Source organism: Sorex fumeus, unplaced genomic scaffold (genome assembly GCF_029834395.1).
Source record: "Sorex fumeus unplaced genomic scaffold, SorFum_2.1 ptg000058l, whole genome shotgun sequence".
Lineage (NCBI taxonomy): Eukaryota > Metazoa > Chordata > Mammalia > Eulipotyphla > Soricidae > Sorex > Sorex fumeus.
The window spans coordinates 7,098,263-7,117,509 of NW_026606115.1; the positions used below are offsets into that span (position 1 = coordinate 7,098,263).

The 19,247-nt window shown below is 38.5% G+C and overlaps 1 protein-coding gene across 2 annotated transcripts in view; it reads right to left on the reverse strand.

Moving 5' to 3' along the window:
• PLS3 (plastin 3) overlaps positions 1-19,247 on the reverse strand; it is a 118,386-nt gene that overhangs the window by 8,734 nt on the left and 90,405 nt on the right. The window contains exons 5-13 of one of the 2 annotated variants that reach the window (XM_056125764.1): positions 18,467-18,596; positions 17,696-17,828; positions 11,831-11,912; positions 10,563-10,728; positions 8,459-8,601; positions 4,522-4,548; positions 4,150-4,245; positions 2,114-2,309; positions 112-190 (exon numbers count right to left, since the gene is read on the reverse strand). In XM_056125764.1, coding sequence (XP_055981739.1) covers positions 112-190; positions 2,114-2,309; positions 4,150-4,245; positions 4,522-4,548; positions 8,459-8,601; positions 10,563-10,728; positions 11,831-11,912; positions 17,696-17,828; positions 18,467-18,596 — 1,052 coding nt within the window. The remainder of the gene's footprint in view (positions 1-111; positions 191-2,113; positions 2,310-4,149; positions 4,246-4,521; positions 4,549-8,458; positions 8,602-10,562; positions 10,729-11,830; positions 11,913-17,695; positions 17,829-18,466; positions 18,597-19,247) is intronic. The other variant, XM_056125765.1, reaches the window with a different exon arrangement.

Genomic DNA, 19,247 nt, shown 5'->3' on the forward strand with positions numbered 1-19,247 from the left:
TTTCCAAAATAATCATTATAAACAATTAGAAAATGTTTACTGATGGACTGATCTGTGTAATATCCATTTATGATGTTCATAACGCTTTACAAAAGCAATAGGAAGACTTACGCATAGAGATGGTTCACATGGGGATTAACACCAAGAGAATTCATCCAGTTACGGAAGGTTCTTTCTTCACGGGTTTCTCCTATTTAGAATAATCACAAAATTTATTTATTCAGTACTTTGTATATGTGTATATTGTCAATACATATGGGATTACTGTATTTCCTCTGTAACAACTGAGGTTTTTTCCCCAATATTCTCCTGTAAATAGTGCCTCTAGTGGTGGGAGCGATAGCACAGTAGGTAGGGCTTTTGCCTTGCACGCGGCCAACCTGGGTTCGATTCCCAGCATCCCATATGGTCACTCAGCACCGCCAGGAGTAATTACTGAGTGCAGAGTCAGGAGTAACCCCCGTGCATCACTGGGTGTGGCCCAAAAAGCTAAAAGTAAATAAATAAATAGTGCCTCTACATAAATGCATATTTTAAAGTTGCTGGATTTCTTTTCATGAAAGAATATTCTAATAAACCAGTTAAGTGATTTAGAGGGTGAACTTGTTATAAATCTCCCTCCCGTCTCCCCGCATCTCAAAGCAACCAATGTTATCAATTCGATTTCCACGTAAGACCTTTTTGCAATGGTCATATGGACCTATAGTCGTTTTAATTTACATTTCCCCCTTTATCTTGTCTTCATTACTGAACTACATTTTATTTTAGCTTTCACATGCCTCTTTCACAGCAACAAATTACTTTAAACTTTGAAAGCACTCATTTTTTGGAAACATTTTCAGGGATACTTCTGCTTTCAATGCCCAGGGGTCACTCCTGGTGCTGCCATGGGGCTGGAGAGGGTATAATGGTGCCAAGGATTGAACTCAGGGCTCCTGTCCGACATGCCAAGGATACACTCTAGCTCTTTGACTCACACTCCTGGATCCAAGGTCAATATAAATTTTATAGTGATGCCTGTTGATGAACTACTACTTATATTTATCTTGTTTCAAAATGCTACTTCATGCATATATGACCCAGAAGACATATTCAGCCGTTTCAATACTTAAACATAAAGATCATACATTAAATCTTTAGCAGCTAAGTGTAAAAAGAACTGGAGCTAGTTCCAGTTAGTCTGACTGCGAAAGAACAACAAAAAAATGTACTCTGGCTGGAGCAATAGTACAGCAGGTAGGGCATTTGCCTTGCACACGGCTGACCTGGGTTCGATTCCCAGCATCCCATATGGGCCTCTGAGCACCGCCAGGTGTAATTCCTGAGTGCAGAGCCAGGAGTGAACCCTGTGAATCGCCGGGTGTAACCTCCCCAAAAAAGCAAAAACAAACAAACCAAAAACAAAAAAAACCTCTAAATTGAGAGCTAAAATTTTAGAGTTATATTAAAACAAAACCCGAGGAGCTAGAGAGTAGTATCAGAGATAAGATACTGGCCTTACTTGCATACAAATGCAATGTCTACAACCCTGGTCCAAACTCCCCGCACACTGGTCCCCTGAGCACTGTCAGGGGTCATTTGTGAGCCCCGAGTTAAGAATAGTCCCTGAGCACCACCAGATTTTTTTTTTTTTGCTTTTTGGGTCACACCCAGCGATGCTCAGGGGTAACTCCTGGCTCTGTACTCAGGAATTATTCCTGGCGGTGCTCAGGGGACCATCTGGGATGCTGGGGATCAAATGGGGGGGGGGGGGGGAGAGCGCATGTGCAAGGCAAATGCCCTACCTGCTGTGCTATCTTTCCAGCCCTGCCGAAACCAGACTTTTTAAAACAGCAACAAAAACACTGGCTTGCTAAGAGGCTTTAAACAAAGTGCTGCTGGACTATATTAATGTAAAAGCTCACTTCTATGCTTCTTCCACTTTTTAAAAAAAATTTGTATTATTCCTTTGTCTCAGCTTCCAGTAATCACTGAGCACGGGGTCTACTTCTAGTATCAATTTGCTTACAGAAAGTGGATAGTGAAACAAAGGAAGTCAATATTATGAAATCAGTGCTCTATGCATTTCTGCTCTGTAGACCCATACTTGAAAATTTGAGAAACTTTTAGTTACCTTCTAGCAGAGTCCAGTCAATATCCTGGTTCTCCGGCTTAGTTAGTGCTGGGTATTTATTAAACAGGTTAGCCACAAAGGCTAAGTTCAGTTTGGGGTTTCCACTGACAACATCAGCAGGGGTAACAAACTGTCTGCAGCCTAATTTGTCTGCTTGTTGAAGCATACTCTCAGCTCGCTTCAAGTCATCTGTTTCCTGTTGAAGTAAATATAAAAAGACATTTTAAAGGCCATACTAAAAATACAGAACTATTTCCCTACAATGATAGGCTGGATCTGTAATTCTACCTTCTTTTATCCAACATATGCTTCTTATAAAAGTGTTTTGAATGGCGGGGGGGAGAAGGAAAAAAATGATGTGTTGAATATACGGTAGCTTAAAAATAACCTAGATGGCGCCAGACCATAGCGCTTTGAAAAAACGCTGGGTGTGGGGGTGCTAAAAACTTCAGATTTTAAAATTAAAATAGGGACTAAGGGTGTTAACTCAGTAATAGAGCACTTGCCTTGCATGTGTAAGGCCCTGGGTTTGATCCCTAGAGCCACAAAAAATTAAATAAAATTAAACAGGTCAGCCACAAGTTACATGTATATGAAAGGTAGTAAAGTGTAAGGCTGAAAAGGATGAAGGACACTGAAGAACAAGGCAAAGGGCTTAGACAAAATGATGGTGGTTGGGAAGTGGTAAGTGCTCATACAAACTAGTAGAAAATTAATATGCCAAGGAGAAAGGACTAAGATTGTATAGGGCCTTAAAATGCTAAGCCCCACATTTCAGACTGAATAAGCCAATGGGAAGTCATTGAGTGATTCTAAGGAGGGAAAAGAGAAAGACTGGAGTGTTTAAGATGATCGGTCAGGGAAGAATGACTGGAGAAATGTATCATAATCTGTAGTACACTGGTGCGATTTACACAGACATAAGAAAACCCTAAGTTAGCCATTCTAGTCAGGACACCCCCTTGTCCATTCCAATGGTAACTTGAGCCAAAGAATTTTTTATTTTCCATAAAGGACAGAAATATAAGCATCCACATCAATTAATAAATTTGATTCTGGTAAGGACTCTCCGAATGGGTTAGCCAGTTTCATTCACCCAATCCTAGTATTTAATAGACTAGAAATGTGGTTGCATTTTAAACTAATAGAATGTACAATTTCATGTCTCATGGGTAACCAAAAAACCTCAGGATCCTAGAAATTTGACTCAAATAGTTTAGTTGAGCTCTTACTTTGTGGGTTGAGAAAAGTGAGAGCCAGTTCTGGGAAGGAATGTGTACAACGTCACTGAATAAATAATTGATGTAATTAGGAAACAGGGCCAAGATAATGATTGCCCAAGGTGGATTTCACAGATAGGTGTTTTCACATATATTCACATTACTTCAAATGCAGGAATGTTACATATACATAATATGAATATGCCAATACATCTACCACTGTAGTTATAATTTAAGAATTTGGAAAAGCACTAATTACCCCCACACTTGGCTTTGAATATTCCCTGCCATTCACATAAACCATATAGGCCAGATCTTCATGGCCCAGGATGTGGCGCACTGATAGAGCACTTCTCTTGCATGTGTGAGGCCCTGGGTTCAATCCCTAGCACCACACACATACAAAAGTACCAAGAACCACTGGTGGAGGGTTGGGTACTGGATCACTGTAAGACTGAAACTCAATTATTAACAGCTTTGTAATGGATATTCAATTAAAAAATTTTAAAAAGTAATGTGGAGTTCATGCCTGCTTCAGTCAGCTTATTCAGTGGCTGAATAGTACTCCTACATTAAAAAAAAACCAAGAAACCAATTATATGCCAATTAATTATGGTATTCACTAATGCGCTACTAAAATAAAATCAAAGCTAGACTTTCTGCCTATAAATTTTGTTCATATGTCTATGAATGAATTTTTAAATAATGCTTAATATTGTCAATGTATTTATATGTAATGGTAAAAGTTCTAGTACTTAGGAGACATCCATAATAATTTTTAAAGGCTGTAGAATTGGAAAGAATAGCAATACTTACATTAAAACCTGACATGTTAATATCTATCCGTGGTTCACCTTCTTTTTGTCCTTTTGGTGCAATTTGATTGAGAAGATGGAAATACGCTTTGGAATCCTATGAATGAATTGAAAATATCAGTGAGGCCATGACTGCAAGTAATTACTGCATCCTATCATCCCAAGTTTGGAAGGGTATTTGTGTTGAATTTTGTGAGAATATATGGCACAAATCTCTGTCTCACAGTTTAACCTATCTCTCCCCAAGAAAAGTCCATTTGTGATCTGTCCTGGTGTCTGCCTCAAATATATATAAATTGTACTTTTCCACGACTTTATAATTTACTGAGTTATCAATATGGAAATGCTAGTAAAGACATAACTAGTTCTGTACCTTCACTGAATTACTGAAGTCAGTAAGCTTGGTAGATAAAACAAGTAAGCAAAAAATAGGTAGGGGAGCAGAAATCCAGGAAGCATAGGGAAAGAAAAAGAAACAAGTTACATCATTACTATATATATACAGATATATGAAGTAAATATATATCACAAGCTATGAATAAAAGATTAACTACAAAAGTATTTATTGATAAAATTAAATGACAAACATTTGAGTCAGCGAAATAACACTGAACCCTTTCATAATCTTAATTTACTTAACCAAACATGCTTCTCGTTTTGTTTTCAACCCTTAACTCTTTCATCATTTTTTTGGAAAACTTTACTTGGAATCCAAAACCTATTCTAAAATTAAGTGGATTTTCTCATACAGGTTCTGTGTTGGGTGAATTCAAGACACTCGACATACTACAATTTGACAACCACTAAACCAGTGAAAACACAATTAAGGCTTTCTAAATGCTGGCCAAAGCCTGCAACTCTAGAAGACTAAAGGACAGGAACCAGAATGACGCTCTCTTAATCCTCTAGATCTTAAGACCACCTACCCAGCTGCCATGGTTTTTATTATCCAACCTGGAAAGTCCAGATAGGTATAAGGAAGTGTTTCCCACTTTAGGCTCTGTACCTCATTCCCTAAGGGAAGCTGTTAAAACGCAGATGATTGGATCATACCCCAGACCCACCCAATTATGATTTTTCTGACAGCTGCTCAGAAACCTGCATCTTAAACTATCCAAGTGTATTTGAAACACAGTGCCCTAAACGAATAGACAAATAAGGAACATCAGATGAATGTAAGTAATTTCAGATCAATTCATAGTATAAGAATCCAGATCTGACCCTGACTGGGCTTAGGATTGACCTCCTTCTAAATAGCAATGCATTACTACTGTAAAAGTTCTTTTGCTTCATGATGTCCTCTCAGTATCTGTATTGCAAACCATAAAGCCCAAAAGTAGAAAAAGTAAGAAGGAAGATGCCTGCGGCAGAGGCAGGGGGTGGGATGGGTGTGGCGAGAGGGATACTGGGAACATTGGTGGAAGAAAATGCACTGGTGGAGGGATGGGTGTTCGTTCATTGTATGACTGAAACTCAATCATGAAAGCTTTGTAACTGTATCTCATGGTTCAATAAAAATATTTTTTAAAAAAAGAAAAAAGTGCCTTTGCTTATAATTATCTACTGAATATCACTGTCATCCCGTTGTTCATCAATTTACTCAAGCAGGCGCCAGTAACATCTCCATTCATCCTAGTCCTGAGATTTTAGCAGCCTCTCCTTACTTGTCTTTCCCAAAGCTGCCATATTGGAGGCTCTTTCGGGGTCAGGGGAATAAGACCTGTTATTGTTACTGTTTTTGGCATATTAAATATGCCACGGGGAGCTTGACAGGCTCTGCCGTGCGGGCAGGATACTCTCGGTAGCTTGCTGGGCTCTCCGAGAGGCATATATATGGTAGATAATTTACTGAGGACAAGGCAAGAACAGACTGAGCAATCTATACATAATTTCATTTTTGCAAATAATTCTTTGCCTTTTGTGGGTGAGCACACCTAGCTTAGTACTTGAAGGACTTTGTTGGGGGGCCACACAGTGCCAGGGATCAAATCATACCCAGTCCCAAATCTGGCACCACTGCATATGCTACCTTGAGATACATCAGGAGAAACTCCCAAAGAAAGAGCCAGGATTAAGCCCCTGAGTAATTCCAGGTGTGGCCCTCAAACAAAACCAGGATAGCACTGTAGCACTGTCCTCCCACTGTTCATCGATTTGCTCGAGCACGCCCAGTAACGTCTCCATTGTGAGACTTGTTGTTACTGTGTTTGGCATATGGAATACACCATGGTAGCTTGCCAGGCTTTGCCGTGTGGGTGATTTACTCTTGGTAGCTTGCCGGGCTCTCTGAGAAGGGTGGAGGAATCGAACCCGGGTCAGCTGGGTCAGCCACGTATAAGGCAAACGCCTTACCTGCTGTGCTACTTACTGCTCCAGCCCCAAAAAAAACTAAACTAAAAATTCTAAGCAGGATTCATTTTACAACAAGATATACTCTTACATATTTAAAGTATTTGAAGTCCAGAACATAAACTCCATTTACAAATGTTTGGAGCAAGGAATTGAATCCGTCTAATAAATAAACTATACCTGGTTTATACATGTTGTATAAGATACATGAAGGAGTGGGGAAATTGGTTTTACAATTTGGGAGTTCTGCTATATTTTCAGACATAAGTTAAGCAGTGCAAACATCCCATTACTTCTTCACAAAAATGATATGATCCAGAGTATCACTTTGATAGCCCTGTTGATTAGTGACATCTAGTGAAAAACTTCAAGGTTTGTACTCTATGTTCCAGCATCTGGATTTTTGAGAGCCAAGGAGATATTTGCTCTAGTCACTTTGACCCTCTCTTGCTGACAGGCAAAAGGCAAGAAACATGGTAAGCAGCCATTACCAGTATCTCCTGCCTTTGCTGATTTCACCTACTAGTGATGGAGAAAATAAGAGTACCAAAATTCAACACAAGAGAAAAACAGCTGGTGTTTTATAGGCCAGAGATTGTGTTAGAGTTAGGTCTCAGTGGAAGCCTCTGGGGCAGAGGTTGAGGTAGGAGACACAGATAAAAGAGCTCATTGTATGTGTATGCAACTGTTTTTTGAAGTAAACCAGATTTTATTTGGAGATTTCTTGGAAGGGGAAGGGGAAGGAGAGAATGTGTGAGAGAATAATGTACTCAAGAGAGAACGTGGGCATCTCCAAAGGCAGAGAGAGCCCCTCCGCACATCCCAGCATTAGATATGAAAGCATGAAAGTACACATCTCAAGAGGGGAGATGTGGGAAACATGTGCTCGGCCATGTGGGCAGAAGCAGCACATGGACTTGGGTAGCATATGCGGCAATGCAACTTCTTTATCCAGTCATCTATTGTTGGGCACTTGGGTTTCCAGATCTTGTCTATTGTGATTAGTGCTGCAATGAAACAGAGGCACAATGTCTTTTCAAAATTAGTTTTTTGGGGTCCTTGGAGTAGGTGTCTGCAAACTGAAATTGCTAAATGATAAAATAAAGAAATTGTGGTAGATACACACAACTTGCCTATAAAAAAGATGAGATCTTACAGTTTGCCACCCTATGGATGGAAAGAGAGGGTATCATGCTGAGTGTACTCAATCATAGAGGGAAATATATAGATAGAATGATCTCTGTCATATGTGGGATATAAACATAGTAAGGTAGCAACAAATGCCCAAAGGCAACAGAGCTGGAGAACTAGTCTACAGAACTGAGCTTAGCTGGTGGTAGAGAGATAAGGGTGGTGGGTAGGAGGGGACCCTGGAAGAGTAGTGGAGGAAAGGAGGTACCCACTGGTGGTGGGTGTGGCATTAGTACAATGCATGCGTGAAACTATCATTGATAGTGTTATAAACCATGGTCCATTGATAAAAATGGGAAAAGATCAAACATAGTTTTAAAAAATGTTCATTTGCAACCCTTGAGAGCATACAAATATAGGCGACCAGGATAGAAGAGAAGGGAGAGAAGAACAAGGGAGGAGAATGTAGAAGCCGTTTCTTTCTCTTCCACATCTGTACTAACAGGGAACTTCCACATTTGTACCAAGGCCTGGGAAAGGCAGTGAGGAAAATAACAGTCAGGGCCCTTCCTTTCAGAATCTATATTCAACAGAAGGCAGGATACTTAAAGCTGAGACTATGTTTTGGCCTTGATTCAGAAAATAAAAGTCAGACTTACTGCTAAGTTTCCTCACTTAGCTCCACCTTACTATTAAAACCTGCTATTCAGGGCTAAGAGGCAACAAGGTTTGATGACATACTGGTAGGATTGCTTCTTGACATTTTATGCTGTGATGCAATCTGAAGTCAATAGCTCCCCCAAATGTGTTATAGATTTTTGTATAGTTACCTTGATGTCTGCGCTAAAGTTGTTAATTTTTTGCCAGCCAGAGTTTTCGAGATGAAAGTTTGCCCACCTAAGCAGTAGCTCTTCTGGAGACAATTTCATAAGCTCCTCCAAAGTCTCACCATCGCGAAGTAAAGCAGCCAATGCTTTAAGGAGGGAGAAAAAAAAAGAAACACCACAAGCCAATATGTTATATGATCACTGGTATTACAAGTTCATTCAGTTTTTTAACTCTCTAATTATACACATGAAAAACTTAGTATACCTTAAGTTCCTGCTTATCAGGTACTTGCTAATTAGTAAAAGATAAATAAATGCATAAGTAACTATAAAATTATACAGATAAACAATATATTATGGGAACATGGGAAAATACATTATAACCTGTTTTCTTAATTATTCTTTAAGTTAAAAATACAAAATAAGTCATAACTTTGAAAATAAACAATTTTACATTGCACCATATTTATATAAACTAATTACAAGGATTATTTAAAATTTTAGAGTTTCAGCCAGTGATGAAAGAAATCCTATGGCCTGTATATCTAAGTGTAATTATCTCTTGTTTTGAGGCAACACCAAGAGGTGCTCAGTGGTTATATCCAGTGGTGTTCAAACCTGTGACTACAGCATGTAAAGCACATATTTCAATCCTCTGAGTCATCTTCCCTGGTCTGCAAGACTTTGCGTTTACTTAATATGTTTTATATGTGTTTGTGTGTATGTATGTGTATATATATATACATATATATATAACATACACATACATATACACACATACATATACATAGTGGTGCTTAGGATTAAACAAATGCAACACAAATGCTCTATGTAAACCCAATAAGGGCCCAACTCTAGAAGTGTTAAACCTATTTTAAAAGGAATATAATTGAATCTGACATTTAAAAAATTACGTTGCAAAAACACACTAATGAATATACGTGCAAAATGAGATCTGACATATTATGAGACCTTGAAAATGCTAGGAACTCCAAATTATATATTCTTCCTCCCCAAATAACTAAGGATCAAGACATGTTTCTGGAATAAAATGAATGTTTGAAATAATATATATTTGGGAGTAGGGGAGGAGGAGGAAGGGGGCTTGGACCAACTGAGCTCAGAGCTTACTTATGGCTCTGTGCTAAGGAATTACCCCCTGGGGACTCTATGTGATGCTGGGAATTTGAACTGGGATCAGTGGAGCAAAGCAACCACCTTACCACCCCCTTGCACCATATCTCCTTAGCATCTGAAGTGATATTTTAAACCTCACAGAAAGAGGACAATGTCCTGTGTCCTAAGGCTCCATGACTATAATATTGCATATATTAATACACTCTCCAGATCCATGCTGTGACAAAAAACCCTGTAGTGTAAGAAGGATGATGAGATTCATTAAGGTCAGATTTGAATCTGTCTGAAGAGGTCTAGATCTAAGGTAACATAAAAGTTTAATACAATTTTTTTCAAATGATGGCACATAGCAATGGAGTTGAGGGCAGCGATAGGGTCAGAAAAAGAGAGGCAGATGGTTAGGCAGATTGGGGAGCACTTTGCATGAGAGAAGCCTGAGGTAAATCCAAGGCAGCAAATGGTACCCTGAACACCACTAGAAGCAATCACCCAGCACTTCTGGGTGTGGTTTCAAAACTGAAACCCAAGCACAAAAATTTGTAAGTCTACAACTGTACCTCATGGTGTTTCACTAATAAAAATAAAATAATAAATAAAAAATAAAATGAGTTATTATAATATTAAAAATAAATAAATAAAAGAACACATGCAATGGAAAAAATTCGTCATCACCCCCCCCTCCCAAAAGAGAATAAAATTCAAGTTTGGGGACTTCGACAAATTTCTTTAAACGATGTGGTTTCGTGTTTTTTTTAAAAATAAAATGAATTCTATGTGCCAGACAAATGTTAATAACTACCGAATAAGAAAGTTATAATTAGGCTGTTTTCTTAAATAACACCATAGCATTACCTTATGTTAATTCTAGTTATTATCTATCACCCCAATTAAGCACAAACATGACAGTCTACATAACTGGAAAAACAATAACCAACAAACAATTTCAAAAATAATGACTGTGTTCCATTACCTTCATTCCTGCTTAATTCAATGTCAGCGAACAAACCAATCTTAATGATCTGCCAAAGCAGTCCCAAAACCAGATGAGGTTTCCCAGCCCGCAAATCTTCTGCACCAATGTTCACAACGTGACACCCAATGGCAGAAGCAGAGTTCAGTGCCAAGTTCAAGTTTTCCTGTAAGACAGCCAATTTATACACTTGCTTCTTGACCTTTTCATTTGTTTTAGAGTTCTACTTTTCCCTTCACTGAAAATAACACTGAATTATCTATGCTTGATCCACAGAAAACAATTTCCAAACTTTGTTGTTAAAAGCATAGCCAAAACAAGTCTCAGCTTTATTACTATTGTCTTTTCCAGAATGCCACAGAAAATTAACTCCGTATTTTTATTTGGTCTCTTCTGAAGTATACTAGAATGACAGAAAGAACTGTGTGATTAAAATAAGCATTTACATACATATGAATTAAGCCTTATATTTCTAAATATATAAGTGGTGGTCTTGCTTGAGAAACCTTTGCCATCTAATAGTCTAAAAGTTGATAGGAAAGAAAAACATTCAATTTCTTAAGATTAGTTATGCAGATTAAATATATTTCTGCTGATTTCTGCATGTTTGAACAGAGTATGTAATGAAAATAACTAGGGGCTCTGTATTAGAATTTGGATTTGAACTGCAATTACAACATTGATCTTGAACAAGTTTAGAAACCTTTCTGGGTTACACCTTTCTTCTCTATATCTGGATAATAATCCTAAATCAGTTGTTAAAAGGATAAAGATACACTGAAAAGTAGCAACAAAGGACCAAAGGCAACTTAATGGAAGGACTGACACACAAAACTGAATTGGGGAGGCAGATGAGAGGCAGGGATGTTGAGCTCCTAGGGAGTGGGAGTTGGGTACACTGGTAATGTGTATAGTGTTGGAATTATGTGCACCAGAATCTATTATTGTAAACCACAGGATCTCAATTAATTAAGAACAAATTAAAAAAAAAAAGGATTGGGGCTGGAGCGATAGCACAGCGGGTAGGGCGTTTGCCTTGCATGCAGCCAACATGGCCGACACAGGTTCGATTCCCATCACCCCATATGGTCCCCTGAGCACCGCCAGGAGCAATTCCCGAGTGCATGAGCCAGGAGTAACCCCTGAGCATCGCTGGGTGTGACCCAAAAAGCAAAAAAAAAAAAAGGGATTAAATGAGAACACAGACAATAAAGAGCCTTTTCTGATAAAGTAGCTTCCTGGAACAAAGCGGGAAGAACAAAACATACCTGAATGATGAAAGGTGTAAGTTTCTTTTTGTTGATTGCTCTTTCATCGATTGTATCAGGAACTGAAAGGTTGATCATTTTACTGAAACAAAAAGTTAATAAGGCGTTAATATATTTTTGTCTGTAATTATAATGCCTCATGCAATTTGAAAAAAATGGTTATTAGGCTGAAAACCAAAGGTCATGAAAGATGCAAATTACCAAAAAAATGCTTTTAGCAATTGGTTATCTTTGAGTAGGGAATTGGGCTGTATTTTCTCATTTAAAAATTTTGCTATTTCCCCCATTATTTTTAAGAGTGCCTAGATTTTTTTTTTTTTTGTCTTTTGGTGGAAGGGGACATACCCAGCGGTGTTAAGGGCATACTCTGGCTCTGCAATCAGGGATCACTCTTGGTAGTGCTTAGAAGACCATATGAGGTTCCAGGGACTGAACACATGTTGGCCATGTACAAGGCAAGTGCCCTGTCTGATGGGCTCTATGACAGACTTGAATGACTCATAGAATGACTAGCTTTGATGCTAAAAAACATTCCTTGAAGAAATTTTGAAATACAGATAGTGTCTCACATTAAAATTGTGTCTCCTCTAAATCATATAGAGCACAATTAATTTTTAATTCACATAGGAGCAGTTGCCACCATGTAAGCTTGTCTACCAGCCTTGCTCCAGAGACTCATAATAAATCTCAAGAGATCAGCAAGCTGGAAAAATTCCTCCTGACACCTGAAAATGGCTGAGAAAACTGAGGCACCTGAAGGGTGGGGATCAGCTCAGTGCCCACCCAAACAGAACCCCAGCAGTCAAATGTTCCCACATTTCCAAATTGCTGCCATGTCTCTGGCCACATTCTACTATCTCAGGACCGAGCCTCACCTGAAAATTAGTCTCTTGAAAAAATTAGGCATGTGGATTTTGTGACGGAAACCTCCATACTTCCCTTGGAGTATGAATGGGCCACCTCCCCCCTACTTCCCAGTACTTCTGGAAGCCCTGGCAATCATGCCCATACCACAAAGCCATCAATCAGTTATAAATTTAGCTCCAGATGTACCCATAAATCAGCAGCAACACAACAGATTGGATGGGATGCAACATAGAAGGCAACCAGTGTCAATTAACAGAAGCTTTAACCTATAATAACATCTTAATAATCTCTCATACAAGGACTTAATGTGTCCATGGTGAGATACAACAATTTACACCAATTTTCTTCTAAGGAAACATTTTTTGATCATTCAGTTAGCAAAACTGACAATAAGCAAAATAAAATTAATTATTGAGGGTCTGCTATGAGGGCAGGCTTAAGGAGCACATGGGAAAATTGGAGACAATGGTGGAGGGAAGGTGTAATGGTGGTGGTATTGGTGCTAGACTATTGAATGCCTGTAACTAAATGCTTGAAACATCTGTTTAATGGACAACTTAGTAAATCACGGTGTTTTTAAGAAAAACTAAAAAATTAAATTTATATATTATCTCCATACAAGCATTATATAAATTCCAATCTAATACAGTTACTCAATGTTGCTTTGTTTATAAGACTAATGATAGCTCTTAAGGGAATCATTAACTTCTCAGTACTTCTGGAAGCCCTGGCCAGGGCTTAGCACTGTCCTCCCGCTGTTCATTGATTTGCTTGAGCGGGCACCAGTAACATTTCACAACAAATTGTGAGACTTGTTGTTACTGTTTTCGGCATATGGAATATACCACGGTAACTTGCTAGGCTCTCCGAGAGGGGCGGAGGAATCAAACCTGGGTTGGCCGCATGCAAGGCAAACGTCCTACCCACTGTGCCATCGCTCCAGCCCCATTAAATAACATAAATTTTTAAACCTATATATCCTGCCATTTAATTATACTTTAAGAGTCGGTTCATCTTACCTGGAAATAAAAGAACAAATATATTTGACATAAAATGTCTAAGTTAAAAAAAATTCATAAAGGTAAAACTACTTGATCGTGAGAGTCTCTCATTTACTGGATTGAGTGCCTGAAAAGATGAGTTAGGAGCTGTATAGTATTCATTAAATAGTACCATATAGTTATCTCTTTTTATCAAAATGTGTGGGCAATTATTTCTTTAGTGCCTATACATCAGCCATAAAGAGGAAATTATCTTATAGGCAAGAAAAGGAAATTTTATGTAATGCACATTTGTTATTTGAAATATATCTACTACTGTGTTGTAAGCAATTCACAATATTATTGCTTAATGCTTATGATAGCTCTGAGAGGTAAGAACAGTCATCTAGTGATCATAATCTATGGATACTGAAAGGCATGGCAGCTAAGTATCGTGATTACAGCTAGACAGTAACTGAGGAGCAGAGCCTAAAAATTAACTCAGAGTACTGACTATGCAGAATGCTCTTAACCACTGTGATACACTGCATCTATAAATAGTATCAGCAACTGATCAAGTGTTGCTCATTGTACACCTTTGCTGCAGACATTCTGGTGCCCTAGAACCAACATGTCACTCTTGGTCCTAAGAGCACCAGCAGCAACACACGCATTTTTCAGAAACATGTAATTGCACAGTGAAACCTGAGGCATGAGGTTCTTTTTGGATTTTGGAAGTAATATACTTTTATTTTATTTTTTTTTTTTTAACAGTATGCTTTCACTTTTTTTTTTTAATGTTCATTTTTTTTTTATTTTATTTTTTTTTTAAAGTTGTAGATTTACAATTTTTTGTGCTTTGGTTTCAATTATACAATGATCAGATACCCATCCCTCCACCAGTGCCCATTTTCCACCACCATGGATAATATCCCTCCCACCCCCATCCCCCCATCCCCCCCGTCTCTGTGGCAGGGCAATCCCCTGTGTTCTCTCTCTCCTTTTGGGTGTTGTGGTCTGCAAAAGAGGCATTGAGTGGCAAACATGTTCAGTCCATAGTCTACTTTCGACATGCATCTCCCCTCCTGGGAGGATCCTCCAAACATCCTTTATTTGGTGCTCCCTTCTCTATCTGAATAGCCCTTTCCTCTAGGATACCCGGCTGGCCTCTAAGTTATGGAGTAATCCTCCTGGTGCTGATCTCAGCTATTCTTGGGTATTAATCTCATACTTTGTTACTTTATATCCCCCAGATGAATGCAATCTTTCTATGTCTATCCCTCTCTTTCTGACTCATTTCGCTTAGCATGATACTTTCCATATTGTACCACTTGTATGTAAATTTCATGACTTCATCTTTTCTAAGAGCTACATAGTACTCCATTGTGTAGATGTACCAAAGTTTCTTTAACCAGTCATCTGTTCTTGGGCATTCAGGTTTCTTCCAGTTTCTGGCTATTGTAAAGAGGGCTGCAATGAACAAACAAGTGCAGATGTCACTTCGACTATACATTTTTGCCTCTCTGGGATATATTCCCAGGAGTGGTATTGCTGGGTCAAATGGGAGCTCAATTTCTAATTTTTTGAGAATCGTCCATACTGTTTTCCAGAAGGGCTGAACCAGTGGACATTCCCACCAACAGTGAAGGAGTGTCCCTTTCTCGCCACATCCACGCCAGCATCGGTTGCTTTTGTTCTTTTGAATGTGGGCCAGTCTCTGAGGTGTGAGATGGTATCTCATTGTGGTTTTGATCTGCATCTCCCTGATGATTAATGATGTAGAGCATTTTCTCATGTGCTTTTTTGCCATTCGGATTTCTTCTTTGAGAAAGTTTCTGTTCATTTCATTGCCCCATTTTTGGATGGGGTTGGATGTTTTCTTCTTGTGGAGTTTAACCAGTATTTTGTATATCCTGGATATCAACCCCTTGTCAGATGTGTATTCGGTGAATATCCTTTCCCATTCTGTAGACTGTCTTTGTATTTTCTTCACTGTTTCTTTGGAGGTGCAGAAGCTTCTTAGTTTAAGATAGTCCCATTTATCTATCTCTGTTTTCACTTGCTCGGCCAGTGGCGTGGCATCTTTGAAGATACCATTAGCTTCAATGTCATGGAGGGTTTTGCCAACTTTATCTTCAATGTACCTTATGGTTTCTGGTCTGATGTTGAGGTCTTTAATCCATTTTGATCTTACTTTTGTACATGGTGTTAGGCAGAGTTCTGAGCCTATTTTTTTGCATGTAGCCGTCCAGTGATGCCAACACAATTTATTAAAGAGGCTTTCCTTACTCCACTTCACATTACTTGCACCTTTATCAAAGATTAGATGAGCATATGATTGAGGAGAGATGTCAGTGTATTCAACCCTGTTCCATTGGTCTGCAGTTCTGCCTTTGTTCCAGTACCATGCTGTTTTAATTATGACTGCTTTGTAGTACAGTTTGAAGTTCGGGAGGTTGATTCCTCCCATTTTCTTTTTCCCAAGAATTGCTTTAGCTATTCGTGGGGGCTTATTGTTCCATATAAATTTCAAGAGTGTTTGCTCCATTTCTTTGAAGAATGTCATGGGTATCCTTATAGGGATTGCATTGAATTTATACAATGCTTTCGGTAGTATTGCCATTTTGACAATGTTAAGTCTCCCGACCCATGAGCAGGGGATATCTTTCCATTTCCTCATGTCCTCTTTTATTTCCTGAAGTAGCGTTTTGTAGTTTTCTTTGTACAGATCCTTTACTTCCTTAGTTAAGCTGATTCCTAGGTACTTGATTTTCAAAGAGATACTGACAGGGGCCACATTAGATAAGTTCAAGTGGCAAAGTTCATGTCTAACAGGTCCAACACCCTGAGTTCAGTCACCCCCAGCAGCATTAGGTGGTGGCCCCTATTTAAACAACTAGACGATTAGAGACACTGTTTTAAGTTTTCTTACTTGAATGCACTCGTACTAAATTTTGCATTTGTAGGGTTTACCTATTTCATGTAAACTTTAAAATGTACTGGCACAGAATTATCATTTTTTTTGTAGGGGGGACATACCTGGTGATGCTCAGGGATTACTCCTGGCTCTGCACTCAGGGATCACTTTGGTGGTGTTGGAGGACCATATGGGATGGTGGGGATTGAACTTGGGTCAGTCGCATGCAAAGCAAATGCCCTACCTGCTCTACTATTGCTCCCGCCCCTAATCCATAATATTAAAAGAAAGATTTAGTTTTTGAAAAATATTTAAATATTTATTTTAACAACATATAAACTTACATTTTTTTGGAATTTTTTTTTTTTTTGCTTTTTGGGTCACACCCAGCGATGCACAGTGGGTACTCCTGGTTCATGCACTCAGGAATTACTACTGGCCATGCTTGGGAGACCATATGGGATGCTGGGAATTGAACCCAGGTTGGCTGCGTACAAGGCAAACACCCTACCCACTGTGCTATCACTCCAGCCCCGGAATTTCAGATTAGCTCTATTCATCTATGTGTATAGGTGTCATCAGCACCACACACACACACACACACACACACACACACACACACAAATAAATGGGAGGGAGGGAGAAAGGGAGGGAGGAAGGAAGGAAGGAAGGAAGGAAGGAAGGAAGGAAGGAAGGAAAAAAGGAGAGCTCTCTCCCATTTGTGGGGTGAAAAAAGAAACACAGTAAGGGAACAACAAATGGTGAGAGTCACTGGCACTGAAGATTTTCATCTACAGTCTTGTAAATTCTGGTACTTCAATAAAAATGTTTTAAAAAAAGTTAAGAGATACTACCATACCCCAGTTCAAAAATAATATGCAATTTGCTCAATGATGAGAATAAAAGCTTCCTTACATCTATCTGCATGATTAAATCTAAGATTTCATATACAGACCTAAGATGAAGTGGCAAGGGTAAAATAAAATGTAGCCATTTTTTGGTTCTAATTATTTAGTGAAGTGGTGAAGTTGTCAAACATCTAGAATCAAATGTATTCATTACATTTGGAAATCTGGATTAAAAAACAAGCAAACATCTTACCAAAGCACAATTCCATCACCAACAGCTTTGAACAGGTCATCAGTATTCGGGTTCATTGGTATAACATGTCGGCAATCAGGATCATTTTCCAAAGCTTTATTTATCCAGTTAACAAAAGCATATTTTTCTTCCTCTAAAATAATGGTGTGTTAACAAGAAATCAGTTCACATTTTAAGTTAATATATTTGATCTGAAGTCAAAAATATTTGTGCTTCTCATTAATAAAATAAAAAGTTGTGTTAACGTTAATGTGTTGCTATTATCCCCTTTGGTAATAGAGTTACCTAAATGCAATGCAGTGGCTGTTAGGAATTACAAAATTAAAAAAGACAATAAAACAGGTTTAACTGAGCCTAGAGATGTTAGAAAATTCCTTAAAAATTGTATCTATGTTACCACTGAATTCCACAGTAATAAAGGTTCTTGCATGTCTTTTTTTTTTCCTTTTTGGGTCAGACCTGGCGGTGCTCAGAAGTTACTCTTGGCTCTGCACTCAAGAATTACTCCTGGCAGTGCTCCGTGGACCGTATGGGATGCTGGGGGTCGAAACCGGGTAAGCCACATGCAAGGCAAACGCCCTACCCGCTGTACTATAGCTCCAGCCCCATTGCAAGTCTTTATACAAAGTATAAAGTCCAAGACAGTCACAAACAACTTCTACTGTATTCTTAATAAGGAGGCAATGTTTTTCTAAAAAGATTCCTCTCTGAGACCATATGAAGCACCCTTCTCAGAACATTGTGTTAATGTTTTGCACACAAAACTGTTACCTGAGTAAGAATGCTGGGTTCCTTCACTGGACAATTCCGAAGTTCCTCCCAGAGCACAAATTCCTTCCTTCCTGTTGATTGCTTTGCGAAAGGTTTTGGCAATGTCACTGCTTTTGACTTCTTGGAAAATCTAATAATTAAAACATGCTGTTGTTTCATAACTTTAAATCAGACACAGCGATAAAACTTATTTTTTGATTTATACTCTGATCACCTATAGATTCCACCAAAGGTAAAGTTAATGAGTATTAAAATATATGGAAAACTCATAGCTTGACCTTTGAAAACAAGTACTACAATACTGCCACTGAAAAAGAAGCCAGAAAGTCAATAGCACACACTTGTCAAAACATTAAGTGCCACATGCAATGGGTATGCTTTAAGCCAAAAACTAGTGTGGTTCAAAGGCATAGGTGAATATGCTAAATTTCTACGAACAATGAAGGCTTTGTTCTTTTCCTGAAGAATATTAAAGAATCTCAGTTTTCTTTTCTTTTTTCTTCCCTTCTCTGCCACCCCTACCCCCAAGATCTCCCTTCTTTATCCTCAAATCTTTGCAAAGAAAGAAAAACATGACTCAACTAAACCAAACCACTACACTACCTTTATAGAATAATGCGGTACTTAAGAGTTTATTCAATTCAAATTTAGAGGATGATTAACATGAACAAATGCTTAAATCTGGCAGGAATAAGTAATCCTTGAGGAGAAATACCAAGATGCTTTGAAGTGATTGCCTTACAGATTTGTGAATTTCAGCATCTCATGAAATTAACTTGTA